This window comes from Cebidichthys violaceus, unplaced genomic scaffold (assembly GCF_023349555.1).
Source record: "Cebidichthys violaceus isolate CVI_PGR_0920_01 unplaced genomic scaffold, fCebVio1.0.p SCAF_24, whole genome shotgun sequence".
Classification (NCBI taxonomy): Eukaryota; Metazoa; Chordata; class Actinopteri; order Perciformes; family Stichaeidae; genus Cebidichthys; species Cebidichthys violaceus.
The window spans coordinates 4,051,078-4,079,004 of NW_027176417.1; the positions used below are offsets into that span (position 1 = coordinate 4,051,078).

Consider the following 27,927-nt stretch of genomic DNA (forward strand, 5'->3'; position numbering starts at 1 on the left):
ATCTTGTGGCCTCTTCCGGCATCGAGAGAGTCTGAGGAAGTGAAAGTAAAAATGGAGAAGGGAACTTACATTGTGCATGAATGAGGCTGTTTGTTTTGGACCTGCTGAAAAAAGTGAAAAACAGTCATAGTATAGCCTGTCGAAAAAAGTCAAAAAACGGGCATAGTATATTATGTCGAAAACAGTCGTAGTATAGCCTGTCGAAAGAAGTCACAAGCCTTTTGTTTATGAAACCGACACAGGCACTTCTTTGTGTTGGGAACAAACCTATCGTGCCACCAATGCACAAACATAGAGACATGTTCTCTTTGTGGATTTGACTTATTCATTTTGAGTGTTGGACGTCAACAAGCACTGCACCTCATATTAATCAAACAAAAAGACACGCACCTCAGGTCTTCTGTCAGCTATTAGATCAGAAAGGATACTCTACTGTTTGGCAGAGCTTTGCACGTTAAAATGTCACTGTATCACACAAGGATTGAACCCATATACCCAGGTCTTTTGATCCTGGGTGTGACAGAGTCGATAGCTCGGTATGATGATCGCTTGGTTGAAAGGCTGGAATTTTCAGGTTCGATCCTTATCGCGTTCAGACTGTTTTGAGGCCCGACATCGAATCACAAAGTCAAAAACGTCTAGAGACATAACTCAAGTCTCAGGGCAGATGTGTTCGGTGTTAGAAGAGTGGTTAGGAGTAGGAGGCAAGAAGTTGTGGCTTTGTGTGTTTTAAAGGTCTGATAACCAAACAAGAAGTCAAATACACCAAGAAACCTTTCATCTGCGTTGGGTCAATTAGCTCAAGGTAATGGCCGACTGGCTAGAGCCCTGAAGGTTGCATGTTCGATCCTTATAAATGAAGATGGGTTTTGAGGAGTGACGCGCAATTGCAGAGTCAAATACGACAACAGCAAACAAATGATGTGTGTGGCGTCGATTAGCTGAGGTCGATGGAGAAAGGGCTGGAGTCTCGGAGATTGTGGGTTCGATCCTTATAAGTACTGAAAGGTTTTGAGGTTTGACATGCAATCGCAGAGTCAAATACGACAAAAAACAATTGAAGAGTGTGGCGTGAAATAGCTCAGGCCGATGGAGGAAGGGCTGGAGTCTCGGAGATTGCGTGTTCGATCCTTATAAGTACTGAAAGGTTTTGAGGTTTGACATGCAATCGCAGAGTCAAATACGACCAAAAACAATTGAAGAGTGTGGCGTGGAATAGCTCAGGTCGATGGAGGAAGGGCTGGAGTCTCGGAGATTGCGTGTTCGATCCTTATAAGTACTGAAAGGTTTTGAGGTTTGACATGCAATCGCAGAGTCAAATACGACCAAAAACAATTGAAGAGTGTGGCGTGGAATAGCTCAGGTCGATGGAGGAAGGGCTGGACTCTCGGAGATTGGGAGTTCGATCCTTATAAGTACCGAAAGGTTTTGAGGTTTGACATGCAATCGCAGAGTTAAATACACGAAGAAAAGTGTGCAGTATGCGAAAGAGACCGGTAGCGTAGTGGTGGCGTTCGTGGGTCAGCAAGCGTAGGCAACCTGCAGCCATGGACTAAGTGGGTTCGAATCCCACGCGTCTGTCTAAGTCTCTAGTGCGCCACCGCGGAGGTGGTGGTGGGGGCATAGTCCCCACCTGTGGTTTCGGAGAGATGTAGCCAGGGGGTTATGGGAAAGTAGATGATGACTGGCTAAAATTTAACTAACTTTATTTTAAAGTAAGCTACTTATGCTACTTAACTTACTTAAGCTACTTATGCTACTTATCTTACTTATCTTACTTAACTTACTTATGCTACTTATCTTACTTATGCTACTTAACTTACTTATGCTACTTATCTTACTTATGCTACTTAACTTACTTATCTTACTTATGCTACTTAACTTACTTAAGCTACTTATGCTACTTAACTTACTTAAGCTACTTATGCTACTTTACTTAAAGTACTTACGCTACTTTACTTACTTATGCTACCTTACTTACTTACTTACTTTACTTATGCTACCTTACTTACTTTACTTATGCTACCTTACTTACTTACTTACTTACTTACTTACTTATGCTACCTTACTTACTTTACTTATGCTACCTTACTTACTTACTTACTTACTTATGCTACCTTACTTACTTTACTTACTTACTTACTTTACTTATGCTACTTAACTTACTTAAGCTACTTATGCTACTTAACTTACTTATGCTACTTAACTTACTTAAGCTACTTATGCTACTTAACTTACTTAAGCTTTACTTAAAGTACTTACGCTACTTTACTTACTTATGCTACCTTACTTACTTACTTTACTTATGCTACCTTACTTACTTACTTACTTACTTTACTTATGCTACCTTACTTACTTACTTACTTACTTACGCTACCTTACTTACTTTACTTACTTACTTACTTTACTTATGCTACTTAACTTACTTAAGCTACTTATGCTACTTAACTTACTTATGCTACTTAACTTACTTAAGCTACTTATGCTACTTAACTTACTTAAGCTTTACTTAAAGTACTTACGCTACTTTACTTACTTATGCTACCTTACTTACTTACTTTACTTATGCTACCTTACTTACTTACTTACTTACTTTACTTATGCTACCTTACTTACTTACTTACTTACTTACGCTACCTTACTTACTTTACTTACTTACTTACTTTACTTATGCTACTTAACTTACTTAAGCTACTTATGCTACTTAACTTACTTATGCTACTTAACTTACTTAAGCTACTTATGCTACTTTACTTAAAGTACTTACGCTACTTTACTTACTTATGCTACCTTACTTACTTACTTTACTTATGCTACCTTACTTACTTACTTTACTTATGCTACCTTACTTACTTACTTACTTACTTACTTTACTTATGCTACCTTACTTACTTTACTTATGCTACCTTACTTACTTTACTTTACTTACTTTACTTTACTTTTTCGGCCAATAAAAGACTTCTGTAATGGCTTTAGGAGATATGTCTGGCTTGGGATGTGAACCAGTGACCTGGTGCATAAGCAATCAACTTCTTTTGCCACCCTTGTATCTGGCAGAGCCATCAGTTCCAACAAAGTGCTACGTTCTTTGTTGGTATTTGTCTTTCCCCCGCTGAGACATTTCACCCAAAACGCACCACATAAGTTTCGAACCATCAACCACCCGTTTACCAACCGCTCCTCTATCTCCCCGCACTATCGGCAGAAACACACAGATGCCTGTTCTCCGGGCGTATTTGTCTTCTCCGGGCGTATTTGTCTTCCCCGCTGAGGTGCAGTTATTTTGACACGGTCAAATACGCAAAGAGAAGCGCTAAATGTGTACTTGCATTGGTGGCGCAGGAGGTTTGTTCACGACACGAAAGGGCCCCGTGTCGTGTTCAAGACCTGCTCGGTACCGAGGCATGTGCAACCGTAAATAAAATAGGAATACATGTCAAAATAGGAATAGATGCCAAAATAGGAATAGATGCCAAAATAGGAATAGTTGCGATAGTTGTGTAGGCAAATAACAATAACAAAAAAACAAAGGTCATGATTGTATGCATACAGCCAATATACTACATAAACCATGAAAGGAAGTAAATATAAAAGGTAATATGTCCAAAAAACATAAATGAATGACACTTTACTTTATAAAATTTAATTTTTTTCTCAAATACGCCCAGAGAACAGGTGTAAGTGTTATAACCAACTCTCTATGAGCTATTTGTTCTGAGATTCTGCTGTTTGTTTCCTTAACTAAGGGTGTTGGTCTTAAAAAGTCAGGTCAGTCAAGTCAGGACTGAACCAACACCCTCATCTAACCATCACTCTGAAAAAAGTCAGAGTATAGCATGTTGAAAAAAATATTCTGTAAAAAATTCAATTTTATTTAAAGATGTCATTAATTCTTTCATTCCATGGTTTATGTATGTTTGCCTTTAGGGTTATTGGGCTATTTACCTTGTCTCTTACCTTGTAGAGGGAGATGTAGCCAGGGAGTTTAACTTTATTTAACTTTAACTTTATTTTAAATTATGGAAGTTAAGTATGAATGATGATTAGCCTTTAAAGTTAAAGGCTAATCATCATTAGTTTTTTACTTAACTTAACTTAAAAAAATGTAAAAAAAAACATTAAATAATTAAATTTTATTTAAAAATGTCATGAATTTCTTTGGACATATTACTTATATTTACTTTATTAACTATCTTTGATTCCATGGTTTATGTATGTCTTTACATAGTATATTGGTTGTACGCATGCATACACTTTTGATTTCTTTGCCTTTAGAGTTATTGACGCAACTATTTACGCAGCTATTTATTCTGTTTACACAACTATTTTAGCATCTATCCCTATTTTGGCATCTATTCCTATTTTGGCATCTATTCCTATTTTATTTACGGTTGCACATGCCTCGGTACCGAGCAGGTCTTGAACACGACACGGGGCCCTTTCGTGTCGTGAACAAACCTCCTGCACCACCAATGCAAGTACACATATGAGGCTTCTCTTTGCGTATTTGACCGTTTCATTTTGGGATTTGGACCAAAAAATAACTGAGCCCTGTAGGGATTGAACACACAACCTCAGGCCTTTCAACCCACGTCATATCACTTTGAGCTGTTTCACCTTCGGCACCCCTGCTCAGGATTGAGCAGCAGTGACTCCAGTGATTGAGCAGAAAAAAAAGTCTGAGAAAAGTAAATGTAAAAAGTAAAAGTGTCAAAAAAATAAAAATGCCAAATAATTTACAAAAAAAATAAACTGTACAGAAAATATGTTTCAAATCCCACGCCTCTTACTCAAGGGTCTTATAAATCCTGTAGAAATAATTATACCCATATCATTAGATTTACAAAAAAGAAATATTACAGTAAAACATTTATGAAGCGCTCAAAAGATATAAAAAACACATGGAAAGTAATAAATCAGGTGCCGCAAACTGAAAGGACTGCCCAAGAGCTTCCTTCAGTCCTTTTGGATGGTGAGATTTCTCTTGACAATTTGATATCGCTCAAAAATTTTATGAATTCTTTGTAAATATTGGTCAAGAATTAGCTAATAATATACTGGCTTGTCATGGGAATCCACTGGATTTTATTCCAACAAATGTCCCTATTATCTCTTCAAGAAATAAGTGATATAATTGATGATCTCAAAATATCTTCGGCTGATTCTTGTCAAACAGGTAAAACAGTCAATATTGCAGCCACTTGTTCACATCTTCACCTTGTCTTTGAAAACAGGTGTTGTGCCAGAAGTTGCCAAAGTTATTAATTTGTTTAAAGCAGAAAACCCATGCTGTTTTAACTTCATGTTTCTTTTTGTTTGGATGAATTTCAACTTTGAAAATAAAGAAATCAACAAACTTTGTTTGTGTTTCTCAAAACTACATACACTACTACTACACACACGTTTTAAGCTATACTATGACTTTTTTTGACAAATTATACCATGACTTTTTTTTCTTTTTTAATGACATACTATACTATGACTTTTTTTCAACATACTATACCTTCACGTTTACCACTTCTTCATGACATACTATATTATGACATACCATACATACTGAAACAATCACCAAAACATCACAACATTATTTAGTTTTACCGGCGTTTCCTTGACCTGAGCTCGTCCAGCTTCATCTACTCGTCTTGGAGGCTGAGCAGCATCTGATCGGCTTCTCTGTGCTTCTCAAGGGACTCATCCAGCGTCTTCTGGAAGACACAGATGCAAGGAAAACTCATTACAGACAATCATTCATATTTTCATTCATCATCTAACCACAAGTGTGGAAGGAGCAAAGAACGTGCAGGGTACCCTTTCACTATCTATTTTAATGAATTAACTTATATTTCTGCTTCATGACTAAAACAACATGACACACAGTGCTGAGCTCCACAAGTTAAGTTCAGAACTTAAAGCAGTATCATCAAATACTGCCGTACATGATGATGTGTTACAAAGCCGGTCGCGCAATGAGCAAGCAGTAAAAATAGTCGTAGATTTCTCGCTATGAGCACCGTGTGTTTCAGCAGAAGGTCTTGTTCTCATAAACTGGATACAGAGTCATTCGCAAAAACTTAAAAGCAAGGCGTCTAGGTCCTTCCGAATCCTGCACAATATCCATCCCAATTATGTCCCGGAATGATCTTTGTATAATCATCGTACTTTGTTATTGGGTTGAAATCACATGTACATTTCCTGTACAAGGAGAATCGTCTGGCCTTGCCAGGTAATTACACACCGAGCACAGCTCTCCTTTTATGCTTGCGTCACTCTGCTGACGGGGGAAAGGGAATTAACCTCTAATGGCTTCACGCCTCTGTCGGCAAAACCACTGATCAGTGATTGAGCTGACAAGACTTCTGACAGAGACTGCGCGACCATTTCACATTTCCTTAGTTAAACCCTCAAACCACATGAGTTAACTTTTCCAAACTTTCTTCTGTACATGGTCAGACTCCTTTATGCCTCTTCTGAACTAGCGCCGGATCGCATATAAATTAGATAGATGAAACAAGAATTAGCCTGTATAGCGTTTGCAGTTAAATTAAGAAGTTATTCAGGGTGCAGGTATTGGAATAGCTTTATGAAAATCATCAACAGCTATTATGTGCAAAACTAATAGTAGAATGGTTGTTTTAAATATACTACGTACGAGGGGAACTTATTCTCAGTCTGGGATATGTCAGGGATTAGCATTGCATCACACACTGCAGTGCTCCACAACACTGCAGCAATAACCCAAGTGGAAAACCAGGAAAATAATACTATCCAAAACGACTTACAATAAGTGCATTAAACCATGTGGATTGCAAGAATCTAGCGAGAATATCAACATCATCAATTATGCTAATGCATATAACCCCGTTAACTAACCCCCATTTCTAACTGTAGCACACATATACAGACATGCATGCTCTTCATCACCAATCCAACACCTACAAAAAAGACACGGGTGTCAATTAAACAGCTGCTAGACGTGCTGCATGGGCTCCATCTCTCTGTCCTCGCAGCTTCAGTAAGTACGTCACCGCTCAGCGAGGAGTCGCTCGACGCCTCGTTTCATTAATACCGCCAGGAGCCGGCGCTGAGCTGCTGCTCCCAGGTGTCGGAGGAGGCCGTTACCTGGGAAATACCAGCCGAGATTAAACCACGTGAAATCATGCTGCAGATCGTCCCTCCTGAGGCCACGGCACGCTGTGTGTTCATAATGTGAATTAACATTTCGTGCTGAATCACCTCCCATGATGCACACTGATTTCCCATCTTTGTCTTAACATGAAGACGTGTTCTGTGTTATTTAAAGTTGTAATTATAACATGACACGCTGTGCTGAACCACTACCGTCTCTGCTTCTACAGTGATTCTAGTGACGTTCACACAACTTTTTCCACAACTTAAAAATGCTTTTTGAAAAAACCCTTTCCCAGAGTTTAAAAGAGTCAATAAATGGCAATGTACAATGTATACAGAGTCATTGCAGCATTTTCATCACGGTGACCACTTGACATTTCTAAGACTTATTCACCGGAAGCTTCCTTAAAGGCAACAATTTCTCCATTGTTAGAAATCAAAGTCTAAAAGTTACCAATGAGCAAATGCTGAGTACAGCTGCTGAGCTTGTTCTCTCGGGGCTCTTCTTTCCTCCGGAGGCAGCCTTTCAAGGCAGCAATAGACATTTAAGCTTTGAGTATTAGCACCAAAACCTTTCAAGCATTTGCATTAACAGGTTTTTTATTTTCTTCCTCTCAGACACTGAGTCTAACACCAGCTAAGCTTGTCTCAGATTACTGTAGTTATCACAAACAACACGAAGTGCTTGACAAATAAAAAGTATTTTCTCATTTTATTATGAATTTTAGTGCAAAATGAGCATGGCACTTGAGAGTAAAATCATAGTGAAAAAAAAAAAAATATTTCCAGCTCTACACCGACTGTGTTTACATGCATGTACACAAATAAAGAGGAGTACTAATTACTGCTCAAAGCTGCCCCATCCTGTCCCTGACAATGTGAAGAATTTTCTATATTTTTTAGCAATATTATCTCCAGCGGCTATATCAGAAAATGCTGTTTTCATCCTCGTTAAACTGAGAAATCTCCAGATGTGTATCATGTTTAAGTGAATATCTTTGGGTCCTGGACTGACAAAACAAGACATTCAAACAAGACGCCAATTCGGACTTTCAGAAACTGAGATGGACATTTTTTTTATATTTTATGACATGAACAAATATGAGAAAATAAATCACAGACTAATCAATAACGTCACTGTGGGGGATCAAGTGGACATGAGTTACCTTTTGTTGTTCCTCGGGGAAGCTGCCTCGGTCCTCTGTGGAAGCTCCTACAATGAAAAACAAACAACATTTTGCTTAATCTAGTCATTGCACACATTCATATATATATATATATATATATATATAACTATACTGTACATACATTATTAATATATGATGCAATTTATGATAAGTCATTGATTCTTCCTATTCATTCAGTTAAAGTTGTGAAGCCTATGGAAATGTTGTGTAATGCAGCTTGTTGGCAGTATGATGTCATCATATACTGTGTGTTGTTCAAGGATAAAGTGTACATGGGATTCACTCCCACAAGAGAGGCGAAGTGATACAAATGTTCATTTCCGGCTTAGTCCACAAGGGGTCCTGAAACGTCACTCCGACGACTCATCTGTCTCACACACCTGGACGTCACCAGTTAATTAAACCGGAAACCCAACAACCAAAGGACGACCTGCTACAGCGTCAATATAATGCTATGTTCACTAAAAGCGCTTGTTTTTGCCACCGACAGTCTCAAATTTTTGTTAAGTCTATGACAAAATTAATGAAAGGACCACACAGAGAAATATAACGTTTTCCTTACCTTTCCCGGAAACTGAATATCCTCGTGCTCCGGCTCAAATACAATGCGGGCGGAATGTAAAGACCTCCAACATGTTGTCCGCTCGTGTAAATATTCGTCCGGGACGTTGAAAATCTCTTAAAATAACAATAATCTAAAATATTCTGTCAACAAACTGTTTGGCCGCAACTCGCGTCACCATCATGGCCGTTTCCGAACAGACCCACGCGCGTGTTCCCATAGTCCCGCCCTGCTGTGCTGTGATTGGCTAGCACTGGCTCGCTCCTACAGTGGTGCGATTGGCGGATCGCGCGGCGATCGCAATGTGCGTTCTTGCTACGATAAGAGCGCTTGTGCTTATATTTAACACAGGTTACTGAAAAAGAAGAAAGAGAGTTGTCTGGCTATCCTGCGAATGTGCTTTCTGACAAAGTTCTCCATTAGGGAATTCTTTAAACATCAAAGTTATTCCTGATTCATTCCTCACTCACTTAAGTAATCATTTACTAATAATCTGCTACTCTACAAAAGTTCCTCATTAACTAATGGTTCACCAGCAGGTCGTTCCTCATTCCTTCCCTGGTAACTTATTAAGTGTTACTAAATATTAAAAACCTAGGAGCTGAGCCAGGATCCTGTGGTCACTACCCCCCAAAAATTAAATCATTTGTAGCCCTGTATTCCCAAATATACAAGAGGCGTGTGTACAAATTGCCATCTATATTTTCTCCTGATAATTTAAGATACAGTAACATATCAAAGCACATCCTGTATCATATATTCTCTCTGTGCTTGGTCTGTCATTCAGAGAATACAAAGGTTTAAACAAATCAGTGCTGAATTGTGAGCTGTAAGTAACAGCAGCAGTGTATCTAAAGGCAGCGCGCAGCCTTAAAGGAGAATGCACAGACCTCAGTTCATCACAATTATAGGTTTCAGATGGAAAAAAGATTTCAACTGGGGGGCGATTTATAAAAGATGTGTGTGATTTCTATCATGACGGAATGATGTCCCCTCTCACCATAATGGCCCCTCCCAGCATGCCTTGCAAGGGATTGAGTCAGCTGAGCTGCAGGGAGGACTATGTCCAGCAGATGGCAGCATTGCACTTTGAATTTCCTGCGGTGGCCCCTTTTCTCTCTGCATCTTTTAATTAGAGGACAGAAGCAGCCTCAAATGCAATATGGCGACTCTTTATTCTGATTATCATAAGGTGATATGATCTCACTAGCTGCTATTTTTGATTTATCCAACTAAGACTTTGAAACAGCGGTGAACTGTCATTTGATAAGCCAGCTGTATCCACGGTCAAATCGATACTCAAGCTCACCACACACACACACACACACACACACACACACACACACACACACACACATCGATATGATTATAAAATAATAATGAATTAAAGATTGAGGCGCTCTTGCAGGAAGTAGCAGTAAATTGAAGGGCTTGGTAAGTGATTAGTGATCCATGACTTGCATCTTCCACTCGAACCGCATGCACAGGCAATTATGCCGTGCTGAACCATGGAGAGTTCAGAATTACTCCAAAACTGGGTTAACAGCTGCCTGCATCCACTCTCCAAATGCTTTCAGCTCACACACACACAAACACACAGCCTCCGCCCCCACCTATCCATGCACAGACAATTGGCCTGGTTCTTCAAGTGGAAGACATGTCACACAGGGCAGCGAGCACAGAGCTCCAAGTAACAAGGCCCTGTGAGACATGGAGGGGCATGGTATACCTGCCAGAGTGAGTAATACTCTTCACCAGTGTGTGCGTGTGTGTGTGTGTGTGTGGAGGCAGAGGAAGAAACAAAACATCTGTGCATGAGCTCGTAGCCTGATCTGCTCTCACTGCAGTGACTGTCGTCCCCCCCCCCCCCCCCCCCCGTCCCCACACACACACACACACACACACACACACACACACACACACACACACACACACACACACACGTCACACACTTTAGTTCAGGGAGCTTATTATGCTGTGACACTGTGATGAAATGAAAATTATTTCATTTTGGGGGGGGAAAAGTGTCAAAGCTAAGGAACTCCCCCTTTTCCATAGACACACGCTCACACACACCATATCGCCATATGGTGTGTGTGAGCTCGGATGAAAACATCTGGCGGTTCTCCATGTTCACCCGGGCACAGCCGATTAGAATGTAGCTGCATGTTATAGCCGTGGCAGAAAAACAACAACCATGATGGCTATAGGGAACATCACGCTTCCTCTGGATCAGTACGAGTATGTGACACAGTGAGATGCAGCTGCTCAACTCTGCAGAGGGAAACCGCAGCCTGACTCATCTAGGATGCCAACTTGTACCTGTGGGAACCGATTAAGCTTTCTTTATATCGCTGCTGCATGCTGGAAAGGTTCACCCAGCTGGTCTGTGAGAGAGAAAAATTAGATTACATTCAAGCATGATGCATCCCACCAAAGTTATGTGTCCACAGTGTGGTACTTTGTCTTTGCCACACAATACGTCACTCTGATTGTACTAGTGATTCTGCTTTCAGGTGAGCGTAAGTAATGTACAGTATAAGGCATCTCCTGCTTTTTTACTTGTTCGCATAAGAAGCCACTTTTGCTGCAATAATTCAACCAAGTTGCACGTGTGTTAAATCATGTAGAAATGGAACTCTGGTTTGTACTTGTACTTGTTTTGTTGCTATACACTTTACTTCTACTTAAAGAAATAGTTCTTGGGAAATACAAAGTATGAAACCAAATTGTAAAAACATCAAGTTGTGGTTCTTTGGGGGATAATGTGACAGTTTGTAGGAAACTTGAAGCCACTGCATCTGGCCAAGAAATACTCTGGAACATTCGACCCCGAAAAAAAACGCAACTTGACTTTTTACATTGCGTTTTCTTTTAGCTAACTAAATGAAATATAAATTGCTGATCAATGAGCTTTAGAGCTGCTGGTCGGCACATTTTTAAACATTTCAAGCACATATTTTGAGGCTGCTGATACACATCATACACCCACCTGTAAAATTGGTGTTTTCTGATTTGGCTGAAACCAACAGCTGATTTCATTGTGCAACCAAAACATGAACAACTTCTCATCATTTAAGAAGATCATACTGAAGCTAATTAACACAGTTTGGCCTATATTTTAAGGTTCCTCCCCATGTGCCTTTGGTTTTTCTTTATTCTCCAATCCCGTTGCTTTGATCACAGCAAAATAAGTAAAAAAAGGCGAAACTATGGTCAGAGTGCTTTGAGGCAGAGGGGGAAAAGTAAAGGATTGTTTATCTGCCTTCAGTCCCACTAGAAGAAAAATTATCCTGCTTTCCAGTGGAGCCATTAGACACACGCAACAGAGTCACTATATCTTCTGTTGAAGTCTAAATATGTTGACACCGCAGCCTATATTAGGTATCGTATACTGGTAAAAAGCAATATGGTTTGAATCCAAATTTGAATTCTAAAATATATATTCACGAGGTGCCAGTTGTTGTGTGATTGCAGTCAAAAGTGCACTAAGGTCACACAGACATCAGCACATGGCTTTGGCTTTTTTCCCCCTCAAGTGTTTCTTAAGGCATTGACTCTCCTGATTTAGTCTTATTCTAAAATGAGGCCCGGGCTGATTCAGTCTCTGAGTGGAATAAGGAGACGTATTGATTGTTGTTTCAAGGTTTTACGGGATACGGCAGAGTTATGGCGGTTGGAGCTGCATCGGCTCCCCGCCAGGAAAAAGGGATCCGGGCATCGTCAGCAATCTACGCCACTGCTCCATAAACAAAGTGAGCCGGGTGGCGTTTTCTGCAAACAAATACAGCTCTCTGACTCTCCCCACACACACACACACACACACACACACACACACAGCACAGAGAAATCACATTACCGTAAATGTGGTTTTATTAATAATAACAGTATCTCTTTTAATGAACATTGCAGATACATAATAGAAAATAAATCAGAAACAGGAGAGACGTTGTCTCAAGAGTCGTGAAAGTGCCTGGAATACTTCTGTGCTATATATTGTCATTGTTAATCATCATCATCATCTTCATCATCAAAGCCACGTCGCCACAAATATTCCAATTCCTCATGAAACAAAAATGTGTATCGGCCCACTTTGAAAAATGTTTGCGCCAAACTCCTGTCACAATCTCATCGATTCTACGCGTTAACCTCCAGTCATGATTAGTATTTCTACTTTGAGAGGCCTTGTGAATAATGGCCGTTGGGTTTATGAATATGGCTCGATTGTCTTCATCTTAATCCTGTTATCGTCTCGGTTATATTTACACAATGCCATGTCATAGAGCACAACCAAGGCCTCGGTTCAGGAATGGCGCTCTCTGAATGTAATCCATATCTTACTTTTCATAAGGAGGGACGGGGGGGGGGGGGTCTGATTGAACTGGATAGAAACAGGCCTGGCTCTAACTAAACACTGATTGATTGAAAGATCTCAAATCTTTCTGCTCCTTCGAATGCAAATTTGTCAGCATCCAGCAATTGAAAACCAACTCAGGCCTCTTCTGAAATATTTCATTTTTACAACTGAAGATTGCAAGAAGATGAATCTGGGGACAAAACACTATTTTTCATTTGTTGTTTACAAGTTCATCACTTTGCATATTTTATGGCACTAAATGAAACATGTCTATGTGATGAGACGCTGCAGGTATTTTAGTATGAGGTTAGTGTCTTGAAAAACAAATGATATGGCACAGTTGCAGGAGTGAGCGCACAGGCTGCCTCCACAGGTCTGAGCTCTTGTTCCGTACGATTTGATGAAATCGTAGAGATAAAAAGGACCATTTTGTGATTGAGATTGTGACTTCACTGTAGCTTGCTTTGGTCTAACTTGCTCTAAGTAGCATTTCTATAGTATGGTTACATATACTCCAGGATTTACTTAGTAGTTTTAAATACATTCTTGTCTCTGTTTAGCATTAATTACATCTTATTTGGAGGGGTTTCTTTCAAAAAGGCTATTGGTTTTGAGGACACTCCCCCACCCATGATGATTATTGGTCAGTAGTTTGGAAATACAATCGATTATGTCCTCTAAAATGTTACTTTTTAATATCAATAACTTAACAACAGTTTTATCTGGGGTTTCAGATGTTTTCAGACTCATTTTGAAATGAAACTCTGCGTCCCGTCACCACACCAATCTTGTTCAGGACCAAGATGTGAAAGCCCTACTTTATTTACCGGAAAGCGCAACTCAACTGACAAATCGTTTCCGTTGACAAGGGGAATGGCAGACAAAATAACAGAGCTGTCATCGGAGAGGAAATGAATAACAGAGATACTTGTTTAGCCCTGGGCAGCCTTGTTTGGTCCTTCAGAGGAAACCAGGTAGAGTAAATGCTTCAGGTGACACTGGACGTCACGGCTCCTCCGTCTGACATCCACACTGACATCGTCGATAGCGCAGCGCCGTCCTCGTTAAATCGACTGTGAATGGCTGCGTTGCCTGTGAAATCAACGAACATAAAAAGCCTGCTGAGCTGCAATCTGTGGTTTGTTTGAAATGTCAAAACTCTTCTTTTTAATGATGAAAACAACCAACAAACTGTTTTTTTTCTCTTGTAATATAAGACATTTAGTGAATGACCTATCGATTTCCGTGAGCTGTGCAGTTCCACATAACAAAAACATTGTTATTTTTTATTATGTTTCCCCAATTCCTTCGATCTGAAACTTTATAGTTATAACATCTCTAAGCAAATATCCCTCAGTTACAAAAATAGACTTTTCTTTTTTCATAAAATAATACACATAATTCATTTTAGGTGATATAATCATCTGTTAAGGTAAATAGCAAGGCTGTTTTTTTCTTTTTCTTAAAGTAAATGTTATCGTGAGAGAAACAGAGACGTGAAGCCTAGCACCATATTCTTCATGTCCTTCACAGATATGACTTTTCCGCAAGCATTCGAATATGATCGATTTGTGAAACCCATCGCGTCCCTGCTCTCTGGACTCCATATTTTGCATATTCTGGTTGAGTCCAGATTCTCAACCCTTTACAGCAGCCGGTGGAGATGAAACTCCCAGAAATACAAACCAAATCGTTCTCATCTTCCGAAAGGCTGCAACTTCTACCCCTCCCCGAAAAAGTCCCAAAGCTTTATAAACTACACCAGCCGACAAATTAAGATAAAGATAACAACGGTTTATCCAAAACATCTCACAGGCCATTGCTTCACTTTTGTACAAACCTAAACAAAACAAATACAAAAAAAAAAAACAGATGATAAAACATAAGAAGTAACAAGTCCCAAACACTGATGCTACAAAGAATTAGAAAAACTTATGTACAGGACCCTGTATTCCTTGAACCTTCTGGGTAAATGATCATAGGTGTTGGCTTGTGTTACGTGAGTGTTTATACAGGCATACAAAACAGTTCTCCTTGTTTCTTTTTTTCTTGTTCATATTCAATAAAAGCTCTTATTGGACCAGAACAAAACAAAAATCTGCCACCTCCTCCACCCCCAAGTAGTCCAGTGTGTCTGACGCCCCGTCCTCCCCTGATGTTTCCTGGTGCAAATTCAACAGCAGCAAGTAGCTTAGTGTCTTTCAGGTCCATCTGGCTCCGGTGCATTCAGGGTCCAAGTGCCAGTGGTGAGTCCTCCCTGTGACGGACATCACATAGGTCCACAGTCCATCCCGCCCGGCGCCGCCTCTGTCACCAGATGACGCTGGATATACTGGTCTCTCTGGGCAGCAGTGGCAGCATAGCGTTGTTGCCGTGGGCCTCCTCCAGACTCTGCTGGCGCGGCGACTTGGACTGCGGCCGCTGTCCGTTGATGAGCGTCATGGGGATGTTGCAGTAGGTGTGCTGGCTGCCGAGCGTGGCGAGCGGCGGGAGCGGCGGGAGAGTGCCGCCGGGTGGCAGGTCGTAGTCGTAGCTACGGTAATAGTGTTTCTGCCTCATCTGGGTGTGGCAAGAGTTGTGGAAGGTGGAGCGCAAGTCCGGGTGCGTCGTCGCCATGGCGGTGGAGGTGGCCGCCGCCATGGAGATGGCCGAGACGGTCTGGAGCTCCCCGAAGGGGCCCTGCTCGCTGACATCAAGCACCTGCTCGTGGGAGATGCTCAGGGGCTCCATGCGCTTGAAGGGCATCTCGTAGAGCAGCTGCTTCCAGAACTTGGAGTTGAGCTGGTTGCTGGACGGCCCGCGCCACTTGATGACCGTCAGCATCTTGATGGTGTGTTTGAGGGCCTCCACCTCCTGGTAGTTCATGATGCCACGCAGCTCGGCGCACTCGATCAGGATGACTTTGATCTCGCCGGTCACCAGCATGTTGCGCAGCCTCGTCTCCAGCTCAAAGATGCTCCACCCCCTCCGCACCACGTAGCTGGGTGTCATGACGATGATGAGGCGCTTGCTCTGGTCCACGCAGCGCGCTACGTCCTCGATGTAGGCTGAGTACACACACACAAAGACAGAGACATGGACAGATAACTTTGTATAAATAGCAGTATATTCTCGGTGATGACTTATTTCTACTTGCTTGGTTAGATAACTTTAATCCTACATGAAAGTACACAGAGCTCACGAGTGATGAAAATATGAGACGTGTCACACTGGCTATTTGAAGAATTCTCTTGGCCTCATAGCGACTGATTACCAAACTACTCCCTTTCATCAAAGCTTCAAACAACCAAATCTAATTAACTTTCGACGGAAAAAACGTTATTAAGGTTGTTTAAATTAAACATCTGACGAATCGTAATCATGAGGTTATTGATACAGTCAATGAAGACAAAAGAGATATGTTATTATTATGTATTCTAACTTAAATAAAGCCTCTGCAGCACTTACTAAAAAGATGTATTCGTACAGAATTATAGATAAAACAGAAAGGGGATTCACTTGGTTTTACTATAAGATGACAATAAACATAAAACATTCAAAGCCAAGCAACATACCTCTGTGAAGATCAAATTAATTTGTCTTTTCAGTAAATAAAGTATTGTGTCCACGTTCTTAATGAGTGCTGCTTGCGTCAAAATGAACCTGATTTAAGTGTTTCCCCAGGTCTGTCTGTGGTGTCAGGAGGAGGGAAGTGTGTGTGTGTGTGTGTGTGTGTGTGTGTGTGTGTGTGTGTGTGTGTGTGTGTGTGTGTGTGTGTATGTGTGTGTGCAGCTAATGGCTGCTTTTAGCCTTTCTTGGCTGAGACGAAGACAGAGTGGCTCCTCAACAGCAGGTCGACGGGATTAACTGGGCTTTACTTCCCAATCAAAGCTTACGACCCTCTTGTGTGTGTGCGGAAAAAATGTGCGTTTGTTTTTCTTCCTCCCTCTTTCTCTTAGTCAAGAGACAAAGAGATGCCGAGTGCTTGTGTGTGTGTGTGTGTGTGTGTGTGTGTCTGCATGAGTTTGAGGGAAATATCTTGCTGGTCTTTATGCAAACAAATGCCACATCTCCTGTCCTGAGAATGAACTCCTCCTCTCATGTCACCCTCTGCCTGAGGCTTCACCATGATTAGACCTGATTAGAGTAAACTTGGGTTTGAAATCCTTCCTTATGCTTCAACATGACTAGTCAATCACTGTGCTGTTTGCTAATTGGTCCTTATGCGGTAAGTCGTCACAATGCGTCCCTGGAGCTAAAACGCCCCAGTAGGGTTCAAGCTTATTCCGTTTAGGTTCAAGGAAACGGGCAAAAACAAGTTTTTCTTTTATCTTATCGTGAATACAACAAATGGGAACGGATGAATGGATACTATATAATTAACTAATGAGGTGTAGTTTCATTTTATGTTTTGAATTGATTAAACTGTAAAGTAAATATGCCCTCTTGGGGTGCTGTCTGGTAATACTTTACAGCATTATAGATTAAATTCCTCCTTTCAGAGACCTCACAGGCTTTAAAATCAAAGTGGTGCATGTGTAATAATTGATTCCTGGCTACATAAAAATTAAATCAACTCTAAATTACACGAGGCAGAAAATCACTGTTGCCCTGCTCTCTGTAGTTTATCTCAATTCTTTTTTAAAAGGGAAAAGCCCATTGTGACAACGAGTAGGACATGTTGTTACTGCCAGAATCCAACTTCCAGCAAATAAAAATGTTACGTAAAGTCTGAATTACAAGTAGTGCAGTGAGGACGTTAGCAAAACAGAATTACCTACAGATATTGCACAGTAGTACTTTGGTATTCGTCAACAAATCAATAAATACCTGATGTGTAAATACAAAAAAACGTTCATTCCCTGTTGCTTTAGTTGCTGGCACAATCTGTAGCTACAGTTTTGCTCCAACGAAGCAGCAGCCACACCCTCAGAGGAAGACTAGACTCTCCTAGACTAACAGATCAGCAAAGTCTGATCGTTCCGTTTGCTTCCACCTGAATTTCACGCGTTTTGAGGCATCGCGATTCCAGGTCACTGATGCCTGGTTAGTGGAACCATGTGTAGCGATGAAGTTTAGACACAACAAAACATATGTCATATATTTCTGAGACTGACTGTCTGAATAGTTGTGATGCAGTTAACCCTACGCATCTAATTTCCTAAACACAACAAAAAAACAGAAAAAACAGTTTGACTAATCTGTAATTTAGGCAAATGCAAGTTAAAAACATTTAATAATTCATGTTTTATGAAGGCTTTACAAGTTGTAACTAATGACTTTATACTTAATTAATAAATAATGAATTAAACCAGAAATAATGGCTATTACTGACCAGAACATTAACCACTTATAAAGCCATTAGTAACAACGTATAAACCCTTACAGATTATGACTTATTATACAGAGTTACCAAAATGAATTTCTACATGACTGATTTGATGAGAAAATCGGAATCATTATGTGTTGACACGAAAGTTAAAAATCTGGGGAAAAAGTACCTCTAAGTAGTCTTGTGTCATCCTGGAAATGATCATTGGTGAAACCTAAACATAGATATTTACATTCAAAGTATGATCAAAAGATTTGCAGAAAAGCATTTGAAAATAAAAAAAAACAGTTTAGTGAATGTGGGGACATGGCTCTGGCATAAACTGTGTTTCTCCACTGGTGTTCCACTGGCGATTGTAAAACGGTAATCGCTCTGACCAGTTTATTCCAGCTTAATATGGGACATGTAGCATAAAAAAGCCAAGGAAACGCCTTTGTTATTTGGTGGCTAGTTTACCCAAATTGCACCTTTGTTGCCATAGACTCTGTGCACTACATCAGAATGATATTAGAATGGTGAGATATTTATAATAATCATAATCATAATCACATCAATAATCCAGCATACTGCGGAATAACAGGTTACTTATCAGCTGCTCAGGAGAAGGATTGTTGACACATGTTAAAACCCCAAATGGCCAAACTGTGTTTATCTATAGTCGTGGATTATGTCTTATTATATCAACTGCTGAGATGCTAATACATTCCCAATGGGAGCTGAATGTTTATACACAAACACAATAAGCCAGCGAGCTGGAAGAGCAGCAGACACACTTTAGATTCCTCTCAATCCTTGCATTTTTATGCCATTTTTCCCATATTACAACGGTCCCCTCGCATCGAGCACATAATCACAGCAAGGGATTCAGTTTATAACCATGGCACAATGCCACTGAAGAGGAACATAATTAGTAATGGCGGTGTGTGCGGGAAGACAGGCAGATGCAAGTATTCAAATGGAAGCTAATAGCATAATGATATTCTCTAACTCATCTGTGTGATGAGTTAATCAAAGATAAGCACAGGGCACGGTGAGGCGCTCCATTAGAAATATACTGTGGTAAAACATGCATTAATATCCATGCGTCGAGAGCGTTTGGATGGTACAACTGACATCATTACACAGCAGCATGCGGAGGTACAGTTTGTATGGAGCTGGATCAGGACATGGACTGTAATAATAGGCTCGGCTCTTTCCACCAATTATGCTCTGTATGTAATTCAGCCCATTATGTCTTCCACAGGCTTTAAATACTTGGGTACATAAAGAACCAACTGCTTCAGATCACCACCTTTTCTAGTGATTATCCATTTAGGCCTACATTATAGGTTTTCATAAAGAAATCCTGACTGCGTCCCCTACAGTCAGGATTCACAGATTAGATGCTGACAATTGTATGAATTCAAGTGCAATTTAAACTGAGTTCCTAACCTCCTGTGGGGGAGTATCTAGAAAACTCTGCAGTGAAAACTTCCCTCCAGAAAAAGTATCGTCGGCTAAGTATTATCTGCATAAAAGGACTCTTCCAAGTTATTACAGGTACATTATACTACCGGCTTATCAAAACTGATACATTAAGTGTAGGCAGCGTTTCAATATCTGGTTACTGGGAATAAAGAACAAATACCTCCAAGTATACTTGAGTAGAGTACCTTTAATTAATAGTAATAGTAAAATAGTAATTTAAATAGTAATTTAATTAAGAGTAATTGTACTTGTTCATTACTATTATCTATGATATACATTTCTCAGATTAATTAAATCCTAAAAACTAACGACTTTTGTCAGGTGATTAGAATAAATTAGCTACCAATGCTTTATTTTTTTGTGTCGGATTCATGAAACATGTCCTCAGAGGCTCTTAAACCCTGTTTCTTAATATACGGCCTCCCCGCACAGCAGGTGTGGGGAGGAAGCATTAAAACCGAGCCAAACTAAACTTCAGGGGTTCTTCAGAGGCGCTTTTATAACGATAATCTGGATAGACACAAGCTCAACCATTGTTTGGAAGTGCTGCCAGCAGCGGTTCACCTATCAGGTTACTTTATACTGTACGATGAAGGAGTACAGTATAAAGTAATCCGTTCATCCGTTCATATGAACTGGATGAACTTCAACTCTATTAGTTACATGACATCTGGATTGTATTGTCAGTGCTTAGGTCGGTTTGGTCAGGTTTCCGTTTGCACTACTGCCACGTCGATTCAACGGTTTATTATCCATGGCTTTTAGTTATGTGTCTTATCGAGGTGCCGACACAGTGAAAAAAGTACACACACACACACACACACACACACACACACACTGCTGTGTTGTACCCAGGTTTTACCTGAGGTAGACCATTTGAGGTGGAAACGTTATCAAGTCCATGCAGAATTTAAAAGGAAGTGGGAACAAGATAGCAGTGTGTGGATGCTTTTTTTTAATGGATGTGCCTCCTAACTGCAAAAGTACCTTTAGTTAGGAATCACTAATTTTCAGACTGCAACAAGGTTTAGGATGTTTTTTTCTCATGCTAATGTAATGCTTACGTTGCAATGTGCCATAACTGCATCTTTGTTAAAAGCTGGGATACGATGTTTATTAAGGGAATATATTATTGCTCACAAGCAGGTTGCATTGAATTAACTACCTAAATGAAAGAAATAATGTAAAATGATGACACTTTAGTTTTGTTTTCTGTTCTATTGCCATTTATTTTCCCTCAAAAATGTAAACTGAAGAACCCCGAAGTTCCACCTTTTACATACTGATCCACTTCAGCTCAGCCAGGGGTTAGAGAAAGCTCGATCAGATTAAAACAATGACGGTCTCACAGGTGTAGATACGCCACAACACAAATGCATCACAGAAGACCACAAACAAGGCATACCACCACGGCACTGACAACACGAGCAACACCAAGCGACAAAACATTCGACACAACTTTGACATCGCCGCGAGAGAGAGAGCTTACTTCCTGTGGGGATCAAGTCCCTGTCTGGAATGAAGAGTTTATACCCATAATGCTTCTCCAGCACGTCGGGGAGGATCTCCAGGGCAAAGCGCTCCTCCTCCCGGGTCTCCTGGCTCCACTGGTCCGGGTCCACTTTGGTGTAGGACAGGTAAGCGTCGTAGTCCTTGTTATCTGCAGGTAGAGGTGGGGAGACGGACACGGAGATGGGTGAAATGTCACAGCTCCAGCACACCGGCAGGATTTGTTAGCCTCAGCAAACCGAATAAAAGAAATTCTGTTCCCTTGAATACCTGCATCACTTCATGTATGGGCATCGGGAAGCTCCCAAAACCACTTTGCCCCAATTAAATGCGGGTATATTTTATGATTTGGACATAATGTTTCCTGCTTTGGTCAGCAAAGATATGCGCTGCTATACCCCAGATGCTTGCAATCTATTTTCATACTGGTGCACAGAGAGCAATTCATTCACTGGGAGACTTCATTGAGACAGGCCGCCTCCATTACACTGACCTCTGGGCACTTCTGCCCATCTGAGTGCTTTTCATTACAGCTCCGTCCCCACTGACAAATAATGTTACCTTGATAGCTACTGTGCCCACTGCAGGCAAAACAAATTAGACTCCAGCCTGAGCTAAACGCCCAACATTGCCTGCTAGGCCGACGCATGGCGTGGCTCCATCACCCACATGAAAACCCTGATTGATGACGGTTTTGAAAAGACTGAGCGGAGAGACGAGAAGTGAGGGAGGACTTAAATGTTTCTTTTCAAGCTGGAGCACTTCAGCACAATGAGTCAGGAGGGTGAAAATAGAAGACATGGAAGAGAGATATTCCAGATCCTCTGAGTACTACACGAAGGAGATAAAAGCCTCTTGCTCCTGCTGAAACAACTTTACTCTAACGTTTAAAGCGGGCTGAACGACCAAACCACTTTATCTATTAGAGTGATTCGGCCCTTGACCAAGAGGATGCTTTCTGACACTGCATGGTTGCTGTAGAAAGCAGCTATGCTAAGCTAAGTAGTCCATGCTCAGCCAGACTCTTTACTTTTAACCTCAACGTGGAGACCTTCCATCTATTCTCACGTCATATTACTCATAGTTTTAAAAATCTGCAGCGTGTAAGCTTTTTGTTATTTATCTTTTACCGTACTGTTTTTACTTATGCTACATACAAAATCATACTGTTGGAAACCTTATTTTCTATCCTATCAGTTGATGCTAGTGTTAGCTGAGTCCAATGTGTGTCTGCTCCCCCTCGGGACAGTAATGTTCATAGCTCCTAGCTTGTTCCATATCAACAAAAAGCAGACAAAAACAAGACAAAGGCTTTTCCTAAATGAAGGAAAACAACAATGAAGTTACTGAGTGTTTACTCAAGTGGCAGCCAGTCAGAAATATCTCAGTAATTAATGAAAATATCACAAATAAAATTGTGAACAAGTGACAGTGGAAATATAAGGTGTTCAAATTAGACAGCATTTCTTTCAATTTAAAGGGTGTTTTTGAGTCCAAAGCAAGGTGTCCATACTGACCCTACCCACTGTCCCAACCATCACGGAGAGGCAGAAATGGAAATTTGGGGAAATGCAACCGTTTCCTCTTTGGGTTGAGCTCTAAAGAACTTGATACATTGTTGCCGTTGCCAGAATGGGAGCAAATGTAGTGCAGTTTTTTTTTTAAGTGAGATTTATGCCTTCAGCGCGATAGAGGTTTGTGTTTTCCTGGTTACTGAAGATAATCCACAATAAACTGTTGTCATTGGAACAACGTTCTACCACAGAACTAGTCCAGGTGCATACAACTGAGATCATCTGCAAGCACAACAACAATAGCAGACTTTTTGTAAATTGGTATATTGGGGTCACATTCATCAGAAAGACACAAAAATATCCGATTCTATGTGTTTCTTTATTCACTAAAACTGTCATATCTTAGCCACAAAAGAAGGGGGGAGTCAGAATTGGGACACTGAGCTGCGATGTGAACGCAGCCTTTGAGGTAAACTCATTAGAGATGCGAGTGGGAGTTGGATCTTTGAGTCCCTGTCTTCATTAAGGCTCCCTTTGCTTTATAGTGGCCACCTGCAGTGCAAGTGCCCGCGCGGGGATGTTTAACCTGTCAAGACACCGGAGAAGAAGCGAGCTGAGGATGAGAGAGTCGGGTCGAGGACAGTAGAAGAGCAGCTGGGTTCAAGAGGAAGGATTCTGAGATCAATCCTCAGTACAGTATCCCCTTTTAATATCCGCTCTATTTTACACTCCTGTCTGCCTCCGGGCCATGAGACCGTCAACGAGACTCACTCCCTTCCCAGTGGGTAGTCTCAATATTTGGCACTCGTACATAACACTATGTAATCAATCCAACTCATTTTGATAAAATGCAATTAATTTTACAGCATCAGGGACATGTAAAAATGATTGAAATGTAACCTCATAATCATTTAGTACAGCTAACTCTGAGGCTCATATTCTACTTCTCGGTGACATAAATCTCCCTCTCTGCTTTTTCTCCGGTAGCATTTAAATGAAAGCTGTGTAGGCAGATCAGGGGCTATTTCAGTGGAGCTGATTCACTCGTCTGTTGTGGGAAAGAGAGAGAAGGTAGAGGGTGAATCTCGAGGGCGGAATGACCCTGTTGTTGCACCTTGAGGAGTCACTCCTCACAGGAGACCGGTGAGGTGCAGCACACCTCGGAAAACTGCATCCAGAACTCCTCCGTCCCACATGCAAAGGGACTGACGCTCACTGCACATGGAGGTGCGGGGTAATAAATATATGCATGTGCATAGAAAGCCTACAGTTAGACTGTGAACTCCTGAACTCGCGGTGGAGAGCGCCAAGAGAACTGGAGGCGTAATCTCTGGGTTATTTCTGGGCTCCATTACATTTAATGGAGAGTAAATTAGAAGGTAGCACACCATACTTAACTTCTAAAGCTACGAAAGCACACCAGGCGGACTGCTAATGAGTAGCTGAGTACTTTTAAACATGTCGTTTTGTTTTACATAACTAATGAACAGCTACCTGAGGTCATATTGTGCTGCGACTGATGAATATTACTATTAACAATTCATTATTTAGTCAATAGAATGTCGGAAAATAGTAGGTAACACTTTAGAATTCCTCATTTGACGTTCCCAAAAAAGAACTGCATGTAATTTACAATTGGTATATTGTACGGGGACAGGAGATCAAAGTGGCAATATATATATATAAAATAGATTATCTTGTTATTTTTATGATTAGAGATGTTTTTTACATATATTTCTATATACTCTTGGAGGGCTTATTGTGCACAACCGCTTCTCAGAGCCCGAGGTGACTCCTTTAGTCCGACCAACAGTCCAGATAGTTTCCCATTCTGAAAACACAGTGTCTGTAGATTTATCTGTGATGAAGCTGTTTAGTGTAAACCCTCCGTTTGTCTCCTTTGTCTCCCATTACATTTGACAATATCACTTGGGAAAAGCAACACAGCATTTGACCTTCCGTTTACAAACGAGCCACTTTCTCTTGCATCTTACATATGCAAATGAAACGGGATGCATTCCAGCTCTTGCGTGCGAGATGTGAAAACTATTAATGCTCGGTATCTCCAAACTACACTGAACACAGACGGAGCCTCATAACTCGGCGCCGTACTGACAACACTGACATTCGTATTTATGGCAGAGTGTTGATGAGTTCCCACCTCCTCGACATGCTCGCTCGGCTGTTGTCATCATGAAGCCTATTATTGATTCTACTGACACCCACACAATGTGACAACTGAGCAGTCTTTAACTAAATAGCTGCGCTGACAAATAGCTGACAGTCCGTCCTATTGTTACGTAAAGCTTACAATTTTACATCTGGCAGAAGAGGGAGGCAGGCGTTCAATTAGTTCCTCGAGTGGCCACAATGAAACACAAGCACTTTCTTGGCAGTGAGTGCCGATTTGTGTTGGGGAGAAAAAAAAATTAAATTCTCTGTGCATCCCAGACACTGGCTTAAGGGCTTTATTTATGAAAACTAAAATGTGTGTGCAACTACATCTCACATGCAGTGTACATCTGTCAGTGCAGTGGTTACCATAGAGACGGGATCTGTGTTAACCATCTCCTGCCAAAGCGTAGCAGCCGTTTTGTCTCCACTCAACTGGCAACTGGTTTTCAGCTCGGTCCATGTTTAACGTTTTTATCCTTCCCCTATTCACCTCCAGTACACTGTCAATGGAACTGGAGATGACTTGTGAGGCGCAGGTGCGAGTGTGCGCTCTCGCTCGTGAATGTGCTCGTGCCGGAGGTGGCGGTGAAGTGATCTAATCGACCGCGGCGTGGAGAACAGTATCAAGAGTCTCCTGAGAGCTCCGGAGGCAGCGCGCTGTGGCTTATTGAACCTGATCCCCTTATACTGAGGAACAAATTGAAAATCTGTTTCTCTCTCCCAGCACTCACTCGGCTGGCACAATTAAAGGAGACAATTGCTGTTTGGAATTAAGTTCAAGTCCCGACATTTTTGTCTACCCTTCTTCAACACAACTGCCTCTGGGCCATCCATTACGCCGATGCTCCGCTTTCCGAAGCCGAAAGCCCAACACAGCCGGAAGTAATGACTTTCATTGAAATGTCTGATGGAGCAGGCATCTCAGTTAAGCAGAGCTGGGGATGTACGAGGAGAGGAGCAGAATGCTTTTTACCTTTTAACGCTCATAACTCTCTCGCTGTCTCTCTTTCCACTACGTACAGTCCCTCAGCCTCTCCGAACTAATCTCATTCCCCCTGAATTCATTGCAGCGCTGCTACTTGAGAGACTCATTACAGGGGAATCAAATTAAAACTTGCTCCTTGTCTCAGTTTGATGCATTCTCAAGACAAGACTCACCCACCAGGCCCAATCAGGGTTTTTTTTTTTTTCTTTGACTATTGCTGATGGGGCCTCAGTGTTAATGTTTTTGTCTGGCACAGGGACTGTTTGGATTTGCTTTACAGAGAGTGTTCAGCAGAATACATCATCCTTTCACTCTTGCACTCGCGCAGTTTGCATGCAGACACATGGGAAACCATCAACAGGACATACATGTGCGGAATCACCACGCAATCCCCATTTACCCTAATGTTTTCATCACAAGCATTGTCCATGTCGGCCTTTGACTTTCCACTGTTGTAAGCTAAAGAAAACCTACATTTCCTTCATCAGCAACTCAAGACAATGTGCCTAACGTTACTCAATTTAGCAGAGCTAAACAGAAAGAGCAGACTAAATTGTCACAATATAGGGAGAATAAAAGAATGTCCTGTGTGAAAGCTTTCCAGAGTTGTAAAATTGTGTCAAAGTATTTCAAACTGCTCACAAAATGATTGATGTATTAGTCAAAAAGGACTTATTTCGTCCTGGGTGTAATGCGCATTTGTAAACAGGGAAGTCTGTGTACAGTTGGGTTCTCTTTATTCACTGCCAACACTGTACTGCAGTGTGTCTTTAGCAAACGACTGGTATTGACAGCATTGTGGACCTTTGCTGAGCTGACAGCGGTCTTAAAATGTGTTGGTCTTTTGAGGACGCTGTGATGGATTTCCTCCAGTATGATTTAAGCCATTGCTGCTTGGTTCAAATGCACTGACACCAAAACTTGCAAAGATGCACTGGAATGATAACATGCAAAATACACAACAGCCAAAAAAGCTAAACTCCATTACCCAGAAGTAATGCATTGTGATGTAAAGGAAACAGCACCCAGCATGAGCATTTTTACAAGGCTGGCTTGTGATTAGTTTTTACATGGATGCAAGAAGGACAAAAAGAAGGAAGCACATCAAAGACCGCTGAGTCGTTCGCTGCTGTTTAGGAGACAGTTTATAGAATATTTCGCATAAAACGTTTGATTTCGCTCAGCGGGTTGAGAAGACTCCCTGAAATCGGCGACATCATTTTTGAGTTAAGAACAATGGGAGGCTCTTCTCTGCGTCATTTGGACCGATAAACCAGGTGCACATTTACATAAAAATAGCGCCAGGTGGAGCTTTAAGGTGTGAAAAATAGCACAGGTGTTTTCTGAGTAAAAATAAATATGTGTGCAGAGCAGTCTGATGGTGCTCGGGTTAGAGATTTGATTCCTGCTGAGGAAAGAAAGGATGCTTTCACAGCAGAGGAAGGAGCTTTAGAAATCATCCACTGAACAGAAAACACCGTGGTATCACAGATTGTGGAGGATTATTATGTAACGCTGTAAAGTCAATTTTGTCTTGCACCATATCTCATCTTACCTCCGTCTATATCCTCACTGCCGAAGTGGTTTCTGTAGAAGAGCATGAGCTCAATCCTGTAGCACTTGTAGAGCGTCACCAGACAGATGAGCAGCATCAGGATGGCTCCCAGACCTCCGGCCAGCTCCACCGTGTACATCAGCTCTGCTAATAAGGTGACAACACAGCGAGAGGGAG

At 41.2% G+C, this 27,927-nt stretch overlaps 1 protein-coding gene and 1 long non-coding RNA gene across 5 annotated transcripts in view; both read right to left on the minus strand.

Annotated features, from left to right (window-relative positions):
- The window catches only part of LOC137878855 (uncharacterized), a 12,482-nt gene extending 3,272 nt beyond the window's left edge, over nt 1–9,210 (minus strand). Inside the window, exons 1-4 of one of the 2 annotated variants that reach the window (XR_011103660.1) lie at nt 8,878–9,208; nt 8,295–8,341; nt 5,599–5,705; nt 1–31 (exon numbers count right to left, since the gene is read on the minus strand). The exon at nt 1–31 is cut by the window's left edge and continues 31 nt beyond it. This is a non-coding gene — a long non-coding RNA (uncharacterized lncRNA). Of the gene's footprint in view, nt 32–5,598; nt 5,706–8,294; nt 8,342–8,877 lie in introns of both variants that reach the window. The other variant, XR_011103661.1, reaches the window with a different exon arrangement.
- Nucleotides 9,211–14,240: 5,030 nt separating this feature from the next.
- Nucleotides 14,241–27,927, minus strand: part of LOC137878853 (interleukin-1 receptor accessory protein-like 1) — a 195,226-nt gene continuing 181,539 nt past the window's right edge. Inside the window, exons 9-13 of one of the 3 annotated variants that reach the window (XM_068719298.1) lie at nt 27,751–27,897; nt 21,502–21,672; nt 18,715–18,759; nt 16,005–16,281; nt 15,711–15,934 (exon numbers count right to left, since the gene is read on the minus strand). In XM_068719298.1, the coding sequence (XP_068575399.1) occupies nt 15,790–15,934; nt 16,005–16,281; nt 18,715–18,759; nt 21,502–21,672; nt 27,751–27,897 (785 nt within the window). In that variant the 3' untranslated portion in view covers nt 15,711–15,789. Of the gene's footprint in view, nt 16,282–18,714; nt 18,760–21,501; nt 21,673–27,750; nt 27,898–27,927 lie in introns of all 3 variants that reach the window. The other 2 variants (XM_068719295.1, XM_068719296.1) reach the window with 2 other exon arrangements.